The sequence below is a fragment of the Gracilinanus agilis genome, chromosome 5, assembly GCF_016433145.1.
Source record: "Gracilinanus agilis isolate LMUSP501 chromosome 5, AgileGrace, whole genome shotgun sequence".
Lineage (NCBI taxonomy): Eukaryota > Metazoa > Chordata > Mammalia > Didelphimorphia > Didelphidae > Gracilinanus > Gracilinanus agilis.
Window position 1 is genome coordinate 85,648,723 of NC_058134.1, and position 23,305 is coordinate 85,672,027.

The 23,305-nt window shown below is 35.9% G+C and overlaps 1 protein-coding gene across 3 annotated transcripts in view; it reads right to left on the bottom strand.

Annotated features, from left to right (window-relative positions):
• Positions 1-10,089: 10,089 nt before the first annotated feature.
• Positions 10,090-23,305, bottom strand: part of ZMYND11 (zinc finger MYND-type containing 11) — a 178,491-nt gene continuing 165,275 nt past the window's right edge. For all 3 annotated transcript variants that reach the window (XM_044679763.1, XM_044679765.1, XM_044679764.1), the window contains 6 exons: positions 21,388-21,595; positions 20,866-20,934; positions 19,861-20,133; positions 19,343-19,528; positions 13,397-13,734; positions 10,090-10,701 (listed from right to left, as the gene is read on the bottom strand). In XM_044679763.1, the coding sequence (XP_044535698.1) occupies positions 13,612-13,734; positions 19,343-19,528; positions 19,861-20,133; positions 20,866-20,934; positions 21,388-21,595 (859 nt within the window). In that variant the 3' untranslated portion in view covers positions 10,090-10,701; positions 13,397-13,611. The remainder of the gene's footprint in view (positions 10,702-13,396; positions 13,735-19,342; positions 19,529-19,860; positions 20,134-20,865; positions 20,935-21,387; positions 21,596-23,305) is intronic.

The following is a 23,305-nucleotide window of genomic DNA, read 5'->3' on the forward strand; positions in this document are numbered from 1 at the left end:
CTAACTATCCATCTTTTCCTGGCCCAGGAAAGATTTTTCCTGGGTGACCTAACCTAATAGCATACTATGCAGAGTACTGAATGAGAGCCAAAAGACCTAAACTCAAGCCTAGACTGTGTCACTATGTGTCCTTTGGGGGGTAAAAAGAAAGTCTTTTTTTTCTAGACTCAGTTTCCTCATTTATGTATGAGTGAAGCTTACCTGCACTCTGCATTAAGTTAATCGATTAAATCAAAGAATAAACCAGGTGTAAACAAGAAAAAAAAGAAAAAAGTACATAATACATTTTAGGTAAAGTAGGCTTCAGACAGTGATGTCCAAGCTAAAGCATAAATTTCTACCAACACTGTCTCCCAAGTTCTTAGCATGGTAGTCAAGGACTTTTATAATCTACCTTTCTAGATTCATCTCCCATATTTCCTTGTACCAATCCATAAATAGCATTGGGGTATTTGAAGGATATTGCCCATTTGGGAATGATGGGACCCTAGCTAAAAGCAAGCCTTCTCTCTTCACATTTTGGTGTATCCCCAAATCATTTCTGTGACCTCATTAATATAAAAATCACTTCATATAGACCTGCTTCTATGTAAACCACACACTCAAGCCAAACTACCTTGGTTGCCATCTCCCAGAAACACCATGGACCTACCTCTGTGTCTTTGCTCAAATTCTCTCTCACACTTGGAATGCCTGTCTTACCATATCTACCTAAAAAAATGTTACCCATGCTTAAAACCAGGTCAAATACCACTTCTACCTTTCATGCATCGCCCATTAAGCAATGCTTATCTCAGCTTCTCTAAGACGTTTTGTCTGTACAACAATGTCTGTTGACTGATAGTGGAAAGTGAAGCTAGCTGACCTTGATTCTACTAATAACTTAGATCGTTCATATATTTCTTGTTTAACCTTTTATTTAATTTGTCTAGCTCTGAAAATGATTCACTGATCTTCAGCTCTTACGAGTTTTGCTATCTGTTCCTTCCTATTATTCACTTAGGTTAAAAACTAATTTAAAGAGCTTTTTCCCAAAATGTTAAGATGCTGGCATTTAGTACGTATTTTTTAATATTACTATTTTTTCATTATTTATGTGTCCTTAAAGTATAATGCCCGCTCATTTATTTTAAACATTTGAGTTGTCTGAAATCACAAATGATACCTCTGATTTTTGTATTCATCTGAAGTATAATAAATTCTACTTCTACCCTTTCTATTTAATACAATGTGAATTTTTAGGTTTGAAGTATATTTCCTTTAAGCAATATAGTGTTGGATTTTGTTTTATATTCCATTTAGAACTGTGTTGGATGGGTATACATATTTTTGTTTTATTTAAACCTTTTATTTCAAATTTATACAACAAAAAGATAATTTTCATATATATATTTCTCATATAGAGTAAAACAAAAATTATACATTCAATTGTAAATCTCTATTTCATACCATTTAAAAATTTATGTGTATATATATATATAAATAACATTTATTTTTTACCTAGTGCAGCTTCTCTTCCTAAAGTTATAGGTTTCAACTCTATTTACTGGCTCCTACAATGCAATCCCCTTCCTAGTCACTAATGGCTCTTGCTGATCTTTTTCTTTTTCTCAAAGTTCTGGACTTAATGAAGATGCTTATGTCTGTTGTTGTTATTGGTTAGTCTATTTTGTTTTGTGGTTTTCTTTGTTGTTTTTGTTGGTAGATTTTTCAGATCTTTGCTGTGATATGGAATCCTTCACAAAGTCATCTTAACTGGAAAAGTGAGATGAATTAGATTGTTCCACCCCAAACACTGGTGCTGCAGTAAAGAGACCATTACTGTTGGATCTTATTTGCTGGACTACTCATTTATAGGGCTTTATGGAAACAAGTGGGTGGTTTGCAAAGGGCTGGAGATGAATAAGAAGGTTCCCTTAGCCTTTCTTCCTAGTTTCATCACTTCCTTGCTGTGGGAAAATTGCTTAACCTCTTTAGCCTGTATTCTGATCTATAAAACAGGAATATCAGCACTTGGCTTCAGTACTTTACAGGATTGTTGAGAAGATCAAATAAAATAAGAGATTCCCAGAAAAGGTTCAAGGTGCTTGTTGGTGTATCTGCATCCACTCAAATGCCAAAGCTCCCAAACCTATTTCGGTATTCAAGGGGATAAATTTAGATTAAAGAAAAAGTATTATATGAAACAATACACTAAGAAGTGTGACCATAGAACACTCTCTCACAAACCTGGGGCACGCTCTCCTGCAAATGCCTACATCTTAACTGAGAAGAGAAGTGTTGCTCGAGAACAGGGGAACTCCTTTGGCAGAGAGATGTGGTCAGGGTAGATGTGTGTAGAAACAATTCATGCCTCCAGCACTGCAGGGCTGTCATATGTTCCGTTGTTGCTACCATTCTGTTCTTCCTGGGCTTGTTTCCCTCTGGTCTTCCATGGCATGGAGTCCGCAGATGGGGCTCTGCTGGTTTTGGGGTCACTGCAAGCATTATTCAATTGGCCACATAATTATAGAGTTTTGCTACCTTTTCCTGGAGTCTTCAGTGGATGAGGAGTGGATTCTACTCTTTCTCCTTTAGTTTAGAGCCCAGAAGCTTAACCTTTAGCTCTTTTAGTGAGAAAGGCAGGTCTTTCCTAAGCTTATTATTACTCTAGGGAAAACCCTTAACTGCTCTCTTCTTGCTGAGGAGAAAGGTGATTTGGCAATACCTCCAGTCTTAGTTATGGGAATTTTATCTTCTAGAGGCCTCTCCAGAGACCAAGCTTATTTGGAACAAAATACAACCCATCAGCTAAGTAGTATAGGCATTTAATCTATGCCTGGATGGGACAGAAAACTCTGATTTAGGGTTACAAATTCCATACAACTCTCATTCAATTCCTCATGGAGATCCTGTGCCCTCATATCCTATTATAAGATGCTAAAGGAAAAGTCTGCTACAAACTCCATTAGAGCTTTATAATCTCAGACTCCCTGGCTTTTTCCAATGATGACTCACCAAGATTTATAGGTTTTCAATGAAAAGGAAGGGAAAATGGGAAGTGGGGCTGCCGTGGGGCATAGCTTTCTACCTCTGTCCTTCCTGCTGCTTGATCAAATTCTTACTTTTATTTTATCTATATGGCTGGCATCAAACTTCTTAGGCTTTGAACTGCTTTTATGTATAAGTAAAAGCTCTGTGAAAATCATGTTTTATGAATGTTATAACTGTTCCACCCACATGATTTTCTCTTGATTAACTTCATTCCGTGAGCTCTTTAGGCTCCAGTTCCCTCTGTAGCTAGTGGTTCTGTTGTTTCTGTACCTAAAAGTGAAAATTCTTGAACTTCAGTTTCCACAGTGCAACTAAAGTTAATTGAGTACGAAGTCTTTGTCTTTTCTTTCTGTTGTGCCCTTTTTCCATAATGCCTAGTGGATTGCTTGGTACATGCTGATTGATTGCTCTATAAACGTGGATCAAAACTAGAAACTCAGACTAATGCTGAGTGTGGCTCTGTAGAAAGAATGATGACTCCGGAGCTGGGGGACCTGGGCTTTACATCCCACCTCTGATACTGTCTGTGAAACCCTGGATGAGTTCAATCAGCCTCAATTTTCTCTTCAGTAGAATGAGGTTGAATTGGGTGATCTCTGAGCTTCATTCTACCCTTGAAACAGAGATATAGTGTACCTAGTACAATGGGAAGCATCCTGGTCATGGAACCAGGAACCTTGGGTTCGTTACATTCTCTGTACAACCTGTTACATCTCAGTACATAACATTTACATAGCACTTAATTTGTGCTATATATACTAAGCTCTTTACAATTATCTTATTTGATTTCCACAACTCTGGGACTTAGGTGCTATTAATCCCATTTTGCATATAAGGAAACTAAGGCAGACAGAGGCTAAGTGACTCATCCAGAGTGACAAAGCTAGTATCTGGGTAATATCTGACTCCAGATCTGATGCTCTAACCACTGCCCCTACTTAAGAACAAGGGGGAAAAAATCACTTCACTTCTGAATTTCAATTTTTTTCATTCATAAAATGGTGACAATGATTGTACCCCTGCACTCATAAGTATATTCTAAGAATCTCCCCCCCACATAAATATTAAGTGTTACATAAATGTAAGTTAATATTAATTAACATAGAGGAGTATCTGTAAGATTTCCTTTTTATCCCAAGTGCCTTGAGAACAAGTGTGGGGAACTTATCTTCCTTGGTGTTGACTAATGGCCTCATCTTGCCTTAAAGAATGCCTTTCTACTTTCTAGTCATCAGGTAACAAGAAAGTATTACGTAAAGAGTTGTAATGAAGGATTCAGTAAGGAAGCTAACAAGAAAAATGTCAGAAGAGACAGAGGACAATCCTGGTATGTGTAGGTTGGAATTGGCAAGATGTTACACCAAAGAAAACGAAAAGGACCACTGAAAACCTGAATCTAAAGGGAAAAATGAGTTCTAAAAGAGAAAGGAGTTGAATGATCAGAAGAGAAAGTAGTCACTGACAAGGAATGAAAAGATGACATGGATGCGATGATGTTATCATATGACATCACCCAATAAGGACCAGGGAAAGAGCAGAATAGTGGGGACTAGGGACTCTTTATTGGAGTCTTAAGGGAGCTATTTGTTGACATGTTAATAACAACAGGGAAGTATCCCATCTTTCTAGGGTGTATTTCAAGGATGTACAGAGAATGTCAATTTGTCCCGTTCCAGCTGATAATGTTCTGGTCATTCATGTGAGAACAAATGATACTGCTAGAAAAAAATCAAGAAAACTGCAAAATATTGCTTTCTTGGGAAAAAAAACCAAAGACTGTAGGAGCAAAAGTGCTGATTTGATTGCATTTCATCAAAGAAAAGGGTTTGAGAAGAGGATAGATATTGGAAAGAAACAGGGGACTATGCTTGATAGTGATATGGATTTCTGGACCATGGCTTAAAACATAGTAACGACAGATTCCTGGTCAAGGAGGGAGTACATCTGAAAATCTTCAATAAGACCTTCAACAAGAACAATGAGGTTTCATTGAGATTTGGTGGGATGAGACTAATGTGTAGAATATGGCCTTAGAAGGATATTAAAATTAAAGGAAAGAAGGAAAAAGTAGATTAGAGTACCATGAAAGAAAAATCTGAGAAGGGTAGGGCAGTAAGGTAGATGGCATGTGGGGAAAGAAATGAGTGATGTTGCCAATTAACCGAACTACTTGGAAAGAAGAAATAGAAAACTTCAGGGTACAGAAGCCTGGTAGAGAAATCAGTAGGCATGATGGGAGACTTCAATTATCTAGACAGCTTCAGGAGTTCATTTTTTTTTTCATTTTTGCTAAAAACAGGGTGCTAATAACTTACTGGCTTACTTTAATGATATCATCCTTCAAAAGGAGGAACCAACAAAGGAAAATTCTATGCTGTATCTGATTCTTACCAACAAGTATAAACTGATGCTGAAGGTGGAAATAACATAAATTATGGTGTCTATTCCTTTATGATTTTTTTGTTATGGAAGAGAAAAGTTAGGATTTAAGGGGAAAAAATGTAAAATGTGCACAGAAAAAATAGTTAGGACCCAAAAGATGACTATCTCTAAGGAAATCAGCCCACAAAAGAGATTGCCCTATATAATGAAATTATGAAAACACAAAGAAATAATTTTGAGAGGGAAACTGATTAAAAAGAATGATGTGAATGTAGAGGGAATTCACTGAACAATTTAGATTTAAGGAAGACAAATACTGAAGATGGAAGCAAGAATCAGTAATGGAGAATATGTAATGACATAGTCTTGAGAAAAGTACCAGAAGCACTGAAACTCAGAATGACTTTAGGCTAGTCAAGAAAGCTAGGATTTGTTTGTTCCTTTGCTTCTTATAAAGCTACAGTAGAGGAGGAGAATAAAGAGTGCTACTTGGAGTGCAGGGCATGATGATAACTAAAGATGAAGAAAATTCAGACACTTTTTATTCTTTTTATTCTGCAAAGAGAAATGGTCCTAGGATTTAAAAAAGGCAAAACAAAAAAAGGCAATTGAGAACTGATATCCAAGATAAATACAGAGATAGTAAGAACATCTTGCTGCCCCTGAATAGTTTAAGTCCAAGGCCCACCCAAGAAAACTACATTCTCTGGATGGAATTGGTGGGTGTAACTGATAAACTACTGTCAGTGAATGAAAGAGCTTTTGTCAACATCTTCAAAATGCAACAGCAATCACAAAAACCCATCTTGGCTCCATCAAGAACAGGCAATGTGCTCTGCTGCCAAGAGATTCAATTGGACCTGCATTCAACACCTACCTTTGATGCATGTCCTCTGTTGGGCAAGGCACATTACCTTCCTACTTCTGTTCCTTCATCTTTGGTAAAGAGAGGGCTGGACTAGGTAGCCCCTAAAGATCTCTATTGCTATATATTTCACAAAATGCCAGAATAATCTCATTTCCTATTTCTACGAGGTTATTAGACTGACAGATCAAAGGAATGCTTGCAGGTATTTCATGTAGATTTTAGCAACATATTTGATTAAACCTTTCATATTTTTCTTTTGGACAAGATGGAGATGTGGGCTACAGATGATTACAACTAAGTGGATTTATAGCTGGTTGAATGGATAGATCCCCTCTCCCCCCCAAACAATCATTAATGATGCAATGTCAGTTTGGAAAGAACTTTAATGATGTGTGACCCAGGGATCTCTGCTTGGTCAATACTTAATTTTGTTTTAAAATAGTGAGTTGGATGGCAAACTTCTTGGATTTGCAGAAGGCACAAAGGTAGCTAGCAGTAGATGAAAGTTATGATCTGCAAAGATCTTATTTTGATAGGGTAAAAGAGGTTGAATCTCCTAAAAATAAAGTACATGTAAAGTCTTAATTAAAAAAACAACTCCATAAGCATCTGAGACGAGGTCACCTGGCACTTTATCTGAAGATCTTAGTGGACTGTGATCTCTAATGAATCAAAAGTGTGGTCATGGTAGCCTAGGAAGTTAATGCAGGTTGTATTAAAAAAAAAATAAAAAGGTCTGATATCCAGACTTAGGATGATAATAGCATTGTTATTCGCCAACACAGTCAGATTACATCTGGAGTAAAATCTGAAAATCACTTTAAAATATATCTCCTTTTCATCATGAGGAACTTGATGAAACACCAAGAAACATAGAGGAGAAAGTTTTGTATATTAAACTATGACTCTCCACTATAAAGTTTTTTTTCTTTCAAAAAAGTCAATTTCTAATTTAATATATTTACTTCCAATGGTAGGCTTTTTGTTTATGAGAGAAACTAATAAACTGAAGAACATCTGGAGGTCAACTAAGAGGTCTTGGGGTCAGGACAAATTATAAGGTACTGGGGCTGCCTCGCTTGGAAAAGATGTTGGTGGAGTGAAGTGGGAGAAAATGACAACCATTCTTTAATATTGGAAAGATTTATTTTGCTTGGTCCCAGAAGCCAGGAAAAGGTACAAGAATGGGGCAAACTCAGGCTTAATGTAAGTAAAAACTTCAAAATGAGTCAAATGCCCAAAAGGGTGGTGATGGGTCTCTCTCCTCCAAGAACTCAGAACAAGGGCTAGATGAAACCACCTCTGGGTTTTGTTGCAGAGGGGATGCTCACTTAGATATGGATTGGACTAAATGTTCTCTGAGACTCTTTGATTCTTTTTCAGCAGGAGTGCAGCATGCAGTGTCAAGCACTCCCCAAATAAATAAATGTAGAAAGGCTGTGGCTGGAGAATGAAAATAGGCATTAGGTTTGGCGATGAAAAGGTCATTGATGGCTTCAGAAAGCTCATTTTTCAAGGTAGGTCATGCAACTGGGGAAAACGTGGATGGTAGTCTGAAGTTGGGCTGTTCTTAAAGCTTGAGGAGACTTGAATATAAAGTCAAATGGAAAGGAATCACTGAAGCGAGAAAGATTAAGTGTATTTGAAAAAAGGAATGAGGAAGTAATTCTCACTTCACCCGCACACTACGCACTGCACTCCCACAACTTCCATGATCACCGCTATTCAAATGATTTCTGCTTCTCTATCTCCAGTTTTAGTCCCTTTCTGGAGTTTAGGTTACTAATTTCAAATGCTGCTAGATCTCCTCTGGATGCCCTCTTAGTGGAAAATCAGACATCCCAGAATGTTAGAGCTGGAGGAGTCCTTTAAAGATCATCTGGCCTAACTTCATTTTACTAGAGAAGAAACCAATGGCTAAATATGTTCGTTGTCTCGGTCAAAGTCAATCTACTTGATGCCAGAGCTGGGGTATTTCCTGACATTAGCCTTGCTCATTCCATTGTCCTCTATCCTTCCTATTTAGCACCCTTTCTGTGGCAAACCAGGATGAAAATTTCAACTCCCTCTAACTCCAGATCTCCCCCTTCCTGTGACTCTTCTCCCCAATGTTCAACAATTCCTATTGATCCTACTTTAGAACTACTTCTCACTTCCACCACATCCTTTCCCTTTCTGACAGATGCCCAATTAGTCTCCATGCCTCTGGTCCCTCTTCTTTTCTTATTCACCACTGACAAACTAATCTCAAAGCAGTTTTGATCGTATATTTTTATTCAAGATGCTCCATTGCCTAGGAAATGAAGCTCGTATCTCTCACATTTAGGGTTCTTCGCTGTGTGGGTCCAACTTTTGCCTTTCCAGATTTCTCTCTCATGACCTAAACACACCACATGCCTTTAACTCTGCCTCCCTGCCTCCTTTGAAGGCCTTTTTATTCTTTTGAGTTCATTTCCAAACTCCCTCCTTGGATCCTCTGCAGGACCTAGATTTGTCTTATTTCCCCCACTAGAGTGTAAGTGTCTTCATGGCAGACTCCTCATTGTACATCCCTCAAAATCTAGCATAGTATCTTCTGTCCTGGTTCAATGAACATGCCATCAAGTCCTACCGAAAGCACTTGACATTTCATGTTGTGATAGCAGTGTTGCCACAACCCACACACCTTAAGTCCAGGGTACATAGCATGAAAGCATTTATTTGGACTTTGTTGGCTCAAAATTGTTTATCGTTTGGAAGCGGACTGATTTACATGGGAATCCTGGGCCACGCAGGCCAGGCTGGTGAACACCAATGTGGTGCCAGGACCTCGGATCTCTCCCCAGAGCATCAGGCAAGAGCAGAGCCCAGGCTTCTGGCCTGCCACTGAACCTCTACACTGGACTTCTCTCCAAGGAGCCTGAGATTCAGATCAGTATTGCCTTTGCTCTTAGAAAGGGCCTTGGAATCTGCTGTCACATAGCACCTCTTAGAATTGCTGTGAGTCCGTAATAAGCTGCTCCAGCAAGACCACCTATTCTAATAAGTACCATCGCTCCTTTCTCCCCCAGCCTCATCCCTGAGGTATTTCTTTCCCAGTCTTACTTGTTCTTCGGGTCCTTTGGAACCCTTTTTATTTACAACCTGTCCTTATTAGACCATAGAAATTATTTTGTCTTTATAGACTATAAGTTCCCTAAAATGTACACTTTGAATTGAATTTATGCTGTCTATAAAAAAAATGGGATAACTACACCAATTAGTAGTATATAAGCACTTTCGGAATCACCTGTTTATATATAAAGTAACTCCAAATGCCACCAGCACTCCATGAGGTCGGATTTTCTAGGCTTATTAAAAATCATTGAGCAAGACATCTATGAGGCAATACTATGAGTTTAGTTTTAACTATTTAAGTAAAATCATAGTAAAAAATTTCATATAATTTAAATAATTTATTAATGTAGTCTGGCCTTGTTCCAGTTGGTATACTTTTTTCTCATTTCTATTCCCTTTTCCTGATTTTGTAACATGGAAATGAAAGAGTTCACATCTGTCACACTTGGCCATGTAACATAAGGACTTTTTATACAAATTTGCTAAAATAAAAAAAAATTCCTTAATTTGGTAAATGGTTATTTTAGAGCATCATGTTCCTGTATAAGCCCAGGACTCAGAAATATGTGCTTAGTGGTTAGCAAATCTATCCCTAAGAAAAATATACTTAGCTTAACAACTGCTTTGGTCTTTCTTGGTATCCCCAGAGCTTAGCACAATCCCTGGTATATAGTAACAACTTAATAAATGCTTCTTGATGGACAACATTGTAATAGGGTAATTTAAATAATTTTATTAACAGCGTTGCAACCTCATTTCCTCTGATAATCTGAGAAATCAGTATTCAGAACTCAAAACTAAGTCTCTCAGAGATGTATGCTTACAGGACAAAAAACATGCACAGAGCAGCAGGGAAGGACCAGGGAAACTACAATTTAATGCTGGGGAGTCTGACACTGAAACTACCAACATTTGGGACTGGTGAGCTCAAAGTGGGAGCTCTACTAGATGAAGAAAAACATGGGATCCACTAGTTATTGTGTAGGACATGTTCTAGTGGAGCATATGTACAGTGTAAAAGCAAATAAAAATACTGCTATAGGAACATTATTTCTTAAAATGGAATAACAAATGATTAATACAGTGAGAATCCAAGAGTTTTGTTTTATATTCAATTTACAAAGAAATAAATTCTTTTTGATGTTTTCTTTTTTTTTCCCCCTTTTTTTTTTTGGTGATACACACTATATAGAGATCCAAAGATAATACACAGAAATGGTCAAACAATGAATGTTGGAATTTATTACAATGAGGATTTTCCTTCCTCTCTGGACATGTCCTGCAGCTGGAGTTCCCTTTGGGATCAATGGGATCTCCTCCACCTGTGGATGAGAGTAGCAGGGTGAAGAAGAGGAAAGGGTATGGCCCAAGAAATGACACAAATACATACATGTGAACATATCCCATATATATGTGTTAGCAAATTTCAATGACAGCACAATTCCTAAAAGAATAAGCATTTCTGTTTTTTTTTAGCTGAAATAACAATGTTCTAAACCCAGTAACTTAAAGTAAGGACATCCTGGCAGATGATTCAAATTTGTTGTGCCTTAGTTAAATAGTCAAAAGAACACTGAATAGCAAATTAAAGGAAAAATCTTTAAAAAAAAAAAAAAAGCTTTTAGCTCAAGTCTTTGTTAACAAATATTTTAAAGCGTTTGCCCAGTTTTGCATGATGCAGAAACCAGACCAACTTTCTTACATTATAGACAGTTTTATTAACAAAACAGTTAGTTTTCCTGAAAAAAATCCAAATAAGGCGGCACTGAATTTATCAGGTTCCTCAAATGCATATCATACCTCTCTTATTAACCATGGTAGAAAATACAACATAAAAAAATTGTGAATGCAGTTTTAATTTAAATAGATGTTGTTTGTAAGAGAATTATTTTAATAAAATTATTCTTCTTATAAGGAAAACGGTTGCCAGTGAATGACCCATAATACAGAATCAACATTCAGCTGCAATTGTATTTAGATGCAGGGGACTGGACTAGATCGACACTTTATTAAGCCAGTGATTTTTTTAAATACATTTATTAACCAATGTTAACACATTAAATGACTCTATATATTGCTAGTCAGAGCAGCTTACAAAATGCCAGAATGCATCATAGAACTGGACAGCCACAATGAATAATTACAATGTGCATAGTGGCTAAGCTCAACACCGTAATATAGCTTTATGATTTGCAGAAAATTAATTTTTAATAATGATTCCTAAAACAATCAATTGTAATTTTACCTAAAACTTATACAAAACCAGGCCACAATGTCTTTTTTTTTGTTTTGTTTTTTTAAACACACAGTTTTCACGCTGTAGTAACTTGGAAATGTGCAACCGTGTCAACAGAGACGAAAAAGCCAAAGTAACACGAATCTTACTTTCATGCAGCTATCAGTTAAATAGTACATACTCTGGAATGATTTTACACCAAAAATATTTCCACAATAACTTGCTTTCATAGGGGTGGATCGAAGTTTGGGAATTTGTAAAATAACTGAACAAGATTAATTTTCTTCTACTATGATGGACTTCACCAGTGCCACAGGAAAATGGCAACATGGATAATTACACAGACACAAGAAATAATGCAAGTCACTGTGTAATTTAGCATGTTGTTTTGAATGGGGCTGCTATGTCATTTCTGCAAAATATTGTGCATTATTTGGCAGTTGCTGGTCAATTAAGTTGTGTCACCACCATCTGCAACAACATTAGGTTTGGATGTTTTGTTTTGTTTTTTCACAGAAACTTGAGTTAGATTTTTGTATTTAGAGTGACCCTGACGAAACCCAGAGAAAACTTTTAAAAAGGCTTTTCTCCTTATTATTTCACTTCCATTGTGTGTAATTGCTTTAATAAATATCAAAGATCTAAATAAATATTTACAAATTATTCCTCTAACTTATCAAAAAATAGCTAGATAATAAAGGGAATTTGACTTAGTCTAAGATCAATCAGCCTTTGGAAAAAAATTATGAGACATTTTAAAAGAAAAGAAATTTAAGTTTTACTGGATGTGATTTATATAGCTATGTATATAAAAAAAACCTCATTATTCAACTATCGATCCATTCCTATTGGTAATGCTTCTTAATCCAGACATTCCTCAAAATACAGACTTTTTACAAATCACGGCATCTTTAATACAAGAAAATTAACATGCATTATTCTTCATTCTGTGTACAGTGATGGAGCTCATTAACAGGCAATGACCCATTACTACAAACATAACGGCTTCTGTGACACTTAAGTGCTTTCTTTCCTTTGAATATTAACTTACAATGGACTAGGTGACACCAGATAATAGGCAGTCAGATGATATTTGGGGAGGGAAGGGAAGCATTAAAGAAATTTGTATGCCTCATCTAAAATTTCATGTATGAATAAAGGTAGTTTTTGGCTTTTCCTTGTTTTGTTACAAGCACTCGTGTTAGGACAAGAATGAAATGTGCAAACTTTAAAATTTAAATATTCATTTTCTCTAAGATCCAGCTCAGTAAAAGATTACCCCAGTTCCCTGCAATTTTAAACTACAAGATCAAAGCTAATAATTTGTTATAAAAGTTATATATTGAAAAGAAATAATGAAAAACACAATTGGGAAATATTTAAGAAAAAATATGCAGGACTAGCACCTGCTGTGTCAACCCTGTTCCCTAAATTCAATCATATACCCACTGGCATAACCAATAGATAATGCCTTTAAACAGTAAATTAAGCTGAACAAAACCAGCTCAACAAGGTTAAGAAATAAATGTTACATCAAGGTAGTATGTTTTATTTCTGAAACAGTTCTATATTTCTTACATTCAGATCTATTTTAAATGTTTCTTTGTTAAACTCACTTATATTCACCTGTTGTTTTTTTTTAAAGATCTGTTGTTTAAAGGTTAAAATCTCTGTAAAACCTAAAAATGTTTTAAAATTTGCTGAAAATGCAACAAATCCTCAATTAAAATTCATTTAAAATAACCCTTAAAATACCCTCCACTGATGTTAATCTTACTTACTGACAAAATCTGGAGGAGCATGAACAGAAGATTTAAACTACTGTGCAAAATTTCTTCACGAAAAGTGTTTAAAGGCTGGTGCAAAATGGGAAGCAAATTCTAAACAATTTTGGCTTCTTGGAAACAAAAACCGCTTTGTCTGAGAATAGAAATCATCGGGGTGATTCTCTCTCTTGTTCTCTCTCTCTCTCTCTTGAGGAGGAGGAATACAGCTTTCATCTTTTTCGGCGACAGGTGCGTTTATGTTCAGCATGCCAGTGTTCCTGCTGACACTTGATCGAGCAATAGGATGTATTCCAACAGCAATGGTACATGGCTTCCTCTTCACAGTTGTAGCACTAGGGAGAACAAGCCAGGAGGCATTATTATTGCAATCTAAGATATAGAGCCTGAGAAACTAAAGCTTTTCCTTGCTAATTTTAGTTTGCTTTCTGTGTTGAATAGGCCCATTTTCCACATTTAATGAGATAAAGTACAGTGAAATGATTGAAGTCAGTCTGAGTTTCAGTCCCAGGCAGCTGTTGCATGGGTCAGTGGGAAGAGCACTGACCTGGTAGGCCCTGAACCTGAGTTTGGCTCTTGCTCTACCTCTTGTTAACCCACGTGTCCTTGGACAAATCACTTCCCTCCTCTCCACGTGGGCTTCTTTATCTATTAAAAGGTCCTTTTCACTTCTAGAGCCATGAGCCAATGATTCTGTGATCAATGCTTCCAAAATGATCAAGTCAAAGAAGGGATTAATAAACAAATCTTATTCCTCTTTTCTTGAAGCTATAAAACAAAAGGAAGAATAGTGATGATAATCATCCATTGGACACTTTTGAAACTTTAAAAAACCTCCCTACAAATTACACTAGCACCATCACTAATATTCTTGCTGTAATTGGACCAATTTCACACCATCTGAAGATTGGAAGGATCTTAAGAAGCCACCTAGTCTATTAAGCTCCTGAAACATGAATCTTCTACACAATATCCTATTTCTACTTGAATATCACTTCTTAGGAAGTACCATTCCATTTTGGGACAGTTCTAATAACTGGAAGTTCCTTTTTATTCTGAGTCAAACCCTACCTTACTAATTGAAATCTGGGTGCTACTTGATGGACTTACCTGCAAAATTTTGAAATAAAGATCTTTTTGTCAATGACCGCCATTTATCCTTGTAGTAAGCTGATAATATTGCTTATCCATCCCCTATTACATCTTTGCATTTTCCTGAATACCAAAGGCCAACAAGCGATAATGACAGAGGCAAGAAATGTTAATTTTCTTTTTGTGTCAACAATGTTAAAAAAAAAAAAACTGATCCTCAGGAAAACTCCCATACTTAATTACTTTGTGCTCTATAATTCTAGTGGAAATAATCATGTGATCTCTTACATTATCATGTGAAGTTACTTCTTGATCTTATTTCTAACCAGTCTTATTTTGCCAAATATCAGTATTACCGTTCTTTCTTCTTCTTCTTTTTTAGAGACCCTTACCTTTTATCTTGGAGTATTGGTTTCAAGACAGAAGAGTGGTAAAAGCTAGGCAATACGGGTCAAGTGACTTGCCTGGGGTCACACAGCTGGGAAGTGTTGGAGGCCAGATTTGAACCCAAGACCTCCTGTTTCTAAGCCTGGCTCTCAATCCACTGAGCCACCCAGCTTCCTCATTATTATCTTCCTTTAACATCACTTCTATTCTTTTATTTCCATGAGGTAGAACACATGGTGTCATTCTAATGTTCTGTTGTCTAAGATATCCTATCAATATGGAAGCTCTTGCCAACCTCATCTCAAATGTTTTATTTATATTTTTCTATAGATGAAACATTCTCCCCTTTCTTACTAAACCATGTATCTTACAGCCTATAAAACTTGGTTCATAATAGAAAAAAATTAATGAAAAATTACCCCTTTCAAGGCATTCTCCCTTGATGAACTCGACCTCTCTTTAAATCAATCCTTTTCTGATTGGTTGCAGATAGAACATACATTCTGATCTGATGCTTAATTCCTCATGCATCTCCACCAAAAAGCAAGGTCTATGTCTCTCTTATTTCTCCTTCCTAAAGCACTTCATTAAGCACAACATTGTTGCTATTAATATCAGCTGAATAACTTGCATTTAAATTTAGTAATTTTTAAGGAAGATCAACTCCATCAAGGTAGAGTTTATTAGTGCAATCAAGTCAAAACTTACAAAGTGATATATTTGGAGCTGATAAAGCATCCAACTTGCCATCAACTTATGTAAAGCAACAGTTTAATCACATGACTGGATATAGAGAGTGATGACTTTCACCCAAGACACAAATTAGAGAAAACCACTTCTAGTTCTTACTATTTCCAAATCTAGAAAACAGAATACTGTATTCCGCACATTTCTGGTGCTATCCTGGCATTGAAAGTGAAAGATCATTCTACTGAAAAGATGAGATGTGGCTTTTGTGTAGTGGGACTTGGGTTGGAGTCCCAGCTCTGCTACTTACTACATATTTGAACTTCATCTAGCCAATGTTCTTCTTGAGCTCTTGGTTTTATCTTTTGTAAAACTAGAGGTTTGATTTAGAGATTTTTGTGAAATAAAGGACATTTAACCATTGGGTAGCTATCTATCATCTTGTGATGATCCAAGTTTACCTGGAAGAATTTGTACACCCAGGTAACCCCACAAAGTACTGGATAACAGAAATTTAAAAAAAAAATTAGTTTTTTAAAATGTGAGTAACAAGATAAATGTAATAAGCAGAATATAATCTTATGAAATGAAATGGAAATGAAGTCCAAAGAAGCAAGATGGCAAAACTGCCAACAGAGAGAAGTTTTTTCAAGACTATAATCAGTTATCACTTTATGTGATAATGAGAGACTATTAAACCAAAGTTTGAATGACATTAAATTTTAGGAATGAAACTTTGCTTTTTCTGAAGCCAAAGTCCCTTTATACTTTGTTTAGTAAAGCAGGACCCTGTAATCAGTTACAGGGTACTCAACATCTGAAATGCAGTATCCCTCCAATTTTAAGAATAAAATAAGATAATTATTTTTTCATATAAAGAAACTACAAAAGTTGTTTGTTAGTAGTCTCCTCTGTTTTCCCCCAAATTCAGCTACAAGGAATTAACTTATAATGGTGTTCCAAACAAGTATTTTCTAGAGGTCCACATTCCTGGATTTCACAAACTTCTGGAAGTCATTAGAAACATCAGCTGAAAAGCAACATGGACAAAAAAGTATTTATGTTGATTATCATATGGTGTGTTAGCCAGGCCTCTAAGCTGGTTCACAATGTTCTGAGTCAGGAGTAGGGAGTTAAAAGTGGGTGGGGAAGGAAGTATATTACTTAGGAGGACAAGACAGATCATTGGAGACTCTCTGTTGTTTTTCTTTAAGTGTCACCTTCAAGCTTTGGTTATAATCTTGTCATGTAGCTATAAAATGTGTGACCACCTAACCAAAATGTAAGAGTCTGACCTATTGATATATTTCTTTTCCCCTTATTTAAGTGAAAGGGAAAAGAAGAAAAGTATTAAGAAATGCTAAGGCACACATGTAGAAATAGACCAAAAGTGATGAATGACAGCTGCCTCAGCATTGAGAAAAGTTTAAATAAAGGCTTTAAAAAGTGAGGTTTATTTAAAAAAAAAAAAACCAACCAAACAAGTATTTTTACTGAGGTAAAAACAATAACAATATCCTAATGAACTTTTAAAAATTTTTAAGTGACAACAAATTCATTCAAATAAAAAACCAAACTTTTGTTGACTTAAAAACCATCATATTAAATTAACTTATTTATTCTTGAACTCTTTTTTTTTTTAACTGAAAAGATAAGGTTTTTTTCACCTTTTGGGGACCAGTTTTTCATGGCCACCTGCCAGGTTGCCCAGCTCATTAGCAAATAGGCTAGTTTTGGTTTACATATTCCAAGAATGTCAAAAAAAAATCTGATGATTCAATTATTATTTTATAAACACATCCCCTAATTGAGTGTTTCTTAAGTAATACTTGGTAACCACATGTACCATTTATGTAGATTAAATAATGAACTCATCCAGTTTCTATCCTCTCATATATACCCAGAGCTTCACTACAGTGTAACTTGTTATAACATGAATTCAAGGCCAACCTAAGAATCCAAGAGAATTTAATTTTTACACATTAAACTATCTATAAAGAAGCCAGCCCCAAAGTACAGATGCCAAGGATATCATTAGAGCAGGATTCTAGTATACTTTTTTTTTAAACCCATATCTTTTGTCTTAAGAGTCAATACTGTATGGGATTCCAAGCAGAAGAGTGGCAAGGGCTAGGCAATGGGGATTAAATGACTTGTTCAGGGTCAGACAGCTAGGATGTGTCTGAGGTTGGATTTGAACTCAGGACCTCCCATCTCTAGGTCTAGCTCTCAATCCACTGAGCCACCTAGGTGCGTGCCCTCTAGTATATTTCTTAAGTTCTTGGACCTGCTGTCCATATTTGGCAACTTAGAAGCACAATATTCTAATATTTTTCTTGATTTTGGTTTCCTCTTTCAACAAAATTGTTCTTTTGAAAATTTCCAGTGACCTTCCACTTAATAAATCTAAGAAATCATCCTATTGTTAGCAGTCCTAACATTAGGAAAGCTGTTTTTTCTCTCTGATAACTATATTTGGCAATTCCATGGACTATTTTCTACTCTGATATTTTTTTGTGTCTCAGAATTCTTGTGAGAATATCTCACCTTACTTAATCTTTCCTCTGAAGGGTGTCTTACCCTTCATCACTCCTTCATTAGGAGTGTTTATCTCATTTCAAAAATTATGTCTAGGTACTTGACATACATATACTAGAGTTTTCTTTTAATATTCATCTACCATCTCCTGGATATCTTGCTACCAGATAGTGAAGAACACGTCTTCTTTCTTTCTTTTTTTTCTCTTTCTTTCTCTTTTTTCTCTCTTTCTTTTTCTTTCTTTCTTTCTTTCTTTCTTTCTTTCTTTCTTTCTTTCTTTCTTTCTTTCTTTCTTTCTTTCTTTCTTTTCAAGCCTTTCTTTTCTTCCTTTATTTCTTTTCAAGCCTTTCTTTTCCCTCATTCTTCAGTTACTGTTGGGGATCTCCTTCTTCTGATTAGCCTGTTGAATGTCATCATCATTTAAGATTATTGGGTCCATTCTCTTACCCACATCCCTGTAAGAAGTCAGAACTGTTATGACAGCACAGCTTCCAAGCATCCTGCCTGCTCCCTAGCCCCCATATCTTGCTCTCCTTGCTCATCCCCCACCCCCTCAGTTTTTTCACTAACCTGTCTTCACAGCTGAGTCTCAGGTCTTCTTTTATCTGCTTGTCAAATCTTTCCTTTAAACTAATTTTCAATATTCACTTTTCATAAAGATTTTATGAACTGTTTTAAAAATTCCCCTTAGATTATAGAAGCTGCAAGTGAGTAAGATGAATTAAAGAAAGTGGCAACAAAACTTCAAAAAATGAAGTAAACTTAAACAAGGCAATAGAAATTTGGAAGTTGCAGGTAAACCATTTTTGTTTTCTCACTCAATAATTACTGAGAGTCTATTCTATATCTGAACAGAATATGGGCTAAAGGAGAATACAATATGTTTACTGTCATTAAAGAATAAGCATATGTTTATTATCATCAAAGAGTTTAGCATTTAGCTAGGGAGATATGACTAGCCAATGTAAAACAAAGAGACACTAACACAGTTCAGAACTGAATATACTAAGTGGTAAAGTGAGAGACTGTATGAGGTGCAATTGTAAAATAATTAAACTGATTTTTAAACAAATGATCGGCAAAGCAAAATTTGTGGAAAAGATGAAACTGATCAAATCAGCACTGCAATTCCCAAATGCACGATGGCAAAGTTAGTGTCGGCCAACACACGAATCATTATTCTACAAAAAGACAATTTTCAATAAAAAGATGAAAAATATTATGATATTTAATATTTACCCATTGCTTCTTCTTGGTCTGGGAAATCAGTTGCTTGTGCTGTGTTGCTAGCTTCTTAATCTCTTCTACAAATTCTTCTTTACACTTTTCCTTTACCTGTTTACATTTCCTGTCCATCTCACTCTGCATATTGGCCACAGCTTTATTTACAGCTTGCCTTTTTTCTTCCTCCATTTCAGTACGCAGCTAATTGGAAAAAATCAAGCCCCAGACATGTCAGTTAATATTGACATAGGCTATACAACTCAGCAAACTGAAATCACACACTGTTATCCAAGTAAAGACATCTTCCTTGCTTCATTAATGTGATAAAAATTTGCAAGAAGAGACCAGGAATATAAGGTTCTTAGTAAGACTAGTACAAAAAAGCCTAAGGAGGTAATATGCATAGCTGTAAATCTGTGGCTAGCTGATGGCTATATACAAGTAACTAAACTACTACAGGAAATGATGCTCATCTACTAAGCAACATTTCCAGAAAACAAATTACACCAATCAGACATCAAAGACAGGATTACCTTTTCCAGTGCTTCTCGTACAACCCTTTCAGTCTCTCGCTTGTGGTCAGATTTCATTCGGTCTTTGAAATCATTAAAGATTTTGGTGTATTTGTCATGGCACATGTTTTGACACACTCCATCATTAGTGGTCTGTGTGCTCCGATGCAGCATTCTTGGAGAAGAGGCACTTAACTTCTTGGTCTGAGTTGAGACCGAAACCTTTTCTATTGGCTGAGGCATTGTGGGAATTTCCTGGCTGGAACTTACAGCTTCAGTTTCAGGCTCTGGTTCCTTGAGGGCAAAAAAAGTACTAGATATTACCTATAGCCAAAATAAATCAACACAGACACAAGAATAAAGAATGAACTATGTTAACATATAAGTTCAGTAATGGACATAAATAGCCACGTAATAAACAGTTATTAAATTAAAGAAACAAGTTACTTTAAAAGGGAACAGGATTGTTGGGCTTCTTAGAGATTAATTTTATAGGTTATGTAATTAAAAATTGAATACTAGTAATCTTAAACATTTAAATATAATATTATTCCACACAGTGATAACAATTGATATTTTTTCAATCACTTGCTTTGACCAGATTTGTTGGTCAATTTGCTAAAATCTCTAACCACTTCTCAAAGAATATGAACCTGGACTATGCTCAGCCCTAGAATTGACCTAAAAAACACATAAATTTCATCATGAAAAGATTACCATTTTGAAAAAGTGCTGGTTCCCAACAAAGCTGCATGTAAAAGAAAGTACTCTTTCTCCTTTAAGGGGTTAGTGATGCTTTAATCAAGTGGAAACTGTCACCTGTGATACCAATCTCTCTTTTCCTAGTAACTTGGTGCAAGATGTGAGAAGGGATGAGGCAACTTTCTCACTTGACTGATATAACTAATTAAATGATCACAATCATTTTACACAAGTATACTTAGAGGGACCATTCAGTCCACAACTTTGAAATGACTTTCTGGATCACCTGCCATGCAAGGACACTAGGGGGTCAGGGTAACTTACTTCTTTTTTGGGTTCCACACTTTGATTACGCCGGCCTTTCTTTGCTCTTGGTTCCTGAGTGACTTTCAGCTGTGAACATGATAAAAATAATAGCCCATTATTTTGATACTGTGAAGTACTTCATCTTGGCTGAAAATACTGACCTAGAGGTGAGAAAGGAGTTAACTACTCACTTCTGCCTTCTCACTCCTAGGGCACTTTGCACCAATTAGTAAATTACCTCTCCTGAAGCACGAAGTGCTCACAGCTGAAAGATCTGAAAAAGTTAATGTGTACCCCCAAAGTGAGTAATTTACTCCTTCTCCTTGGGAGGGTCATATTTGAAGGCTCTTTGGTTTGGGGGGATTGAGAGGGAGAAGAAGAAAAATGCATGCTACTGTCTATTTTTGCAGAGCAATTTACAACATGGTTAAGAAATGGAAAAATTATGACCCACATTCTGTTCTTAATGAGACAGAGTATACACTCAAATATTTTCACATTTAACAATGATTTCTGGTTTCTAATAAGAGTAGGACTTACCTGTTCATTACTGGTAGAAGAGATGCTGGATTCTGCTTCTTCTTCACCTCGGTCTTCATTCTTAGACTTCCAAAATCTTCCTTCACGCAGGAAACGCTGATGTAGTTCCAACTCATCACATGCCTTTTTCCATCCCATACTGCGTTTCACATGCAACCGATGGATGTTAACTGTGATATCTTGTATATTTTCAGATGGAATCCAAGCCCTATAAAAATAATTTGAAGGCACAATTAGAAATTCCCAAAGAGAAAGGTAGGTGTGTGTGTGTGTGTGTGTGTGTGTGTGTGTGTGAGAGAGAGAGAGAGAGAGAGATAGAGAGAGAGAGAGAAAGAGACAGAGAGAGAGAGAGAGAGACAGAGAGACAGAGACAGAGATTAGGGGATGGGGGGATTGTGGAGGATAAAAAATGTTTGTATTATAGTTCATTTAGAAATAATCACCCTTATTTGTGAAAAATTTGATGAGTCTGTCCAAATTTGGAACTAGTAAGAGTTCAAAATTAATGGGACTATCCATTATAATTTCAGTTAAACATAATAGGACTCTTGTCTAAGGAGGAAAAAAAAAAAGCTTATTTAGCTTTTCAAAGTTCTCAGAGCCTAAATATGTTAATACAAATGCCTTTTAATGTTTTTAATATTCTATTTAATATGGTCAACTTATATCTAGACATAATTTCACATATATTCAGAATTACCAATTGGTTTTCAAAATGTTTTGATTAATTAATTTTGAATACTCTAAATGATTTTATACTGGGATAGGCCATTTCGTATATAGGCACTACAATAGACATTATATATCAGAATCTTCTATTGATCTTACTGCCAAGACAAGGGTGACAGAAAATATTCACGACTACTGACCTATGTGTCTATTTCTACAAAATTTTATGAGAATTATCTGCATATGCATCAAGACTATCTTAGATGAAGGCTTGAGATTTTCACAAATGATATTCTATACCAGATCTTATCTTTATAGTCACATAATTGCCTGAAAAGATAATGAATAGAAGATCCTGTGTTATTACAGAAGTAACTCTGCTAAGGCATAAAAAAGGGAAGGTTGATTGGAATGGCTTTCCAATTGTTTAAATCCAGTTTTCTTTGTTTGGAAAGTGTTTTGTAGTTGTTTTCATATAATTGCTGTGTTTGTTTTGGTAGGTAGATTCCTAAGTATTTTATATTGTCTAGGGTGATTTTGAATGGTGTTTCTCTTTCTACTTCTTGCTGCTCTAGTGTGTTGGAAATGTATAGAAATGCTGATGATTTATGTGCATTTATTTTGTATCCTGCAACTTTGCTAAAGTTGTTGATTATTTCTACAAGCTTCTTAGTTGATTCTCTAGGATTTTTTAAGTATACCATCATATCATCTGCAAAGAATGATAGCTTAGTCTCCTCCTTGCCTATTTTGATACCTTCAATTTCTTTTTCTTCTCTAATTGCAACTGCTAGTGTTTCTAGTACTGTGTTGAATAATAGAGGTGATAATGGGCATCCTTGTTTTACTCCTGATCTTATTGGGAAGGCTTCTAATTTATCCCCATTGCATATGATGTTTGTTGATGGTTTTAGGAATATACTGTTTATTATTTTTAGGAAAAGTCCTTCTATTCCTATACTTTTCAGTGTTTTCAATAGGAATGGATGCTGTATTTTGTCAAAGGCTTTTTCAGCATCTATTGAGATGATCATGTGATTTTTGTTTGTTAGACTGTTGATATGGTCAATTATGTGGATGGTTTTCTTAATGTTGAACCAACTTTGCATTCCTGGTATAAATCCCATCTGATCATGGTGGATGATCTTCTTAATTACTTGCTGGAGTCTCTTTGCTAGTATTCTATTTAAGATTTTTGCATCTATGTTCATTAGGGAGATTGGTCTATAGTTTTCTTTCTCTGTTTTTG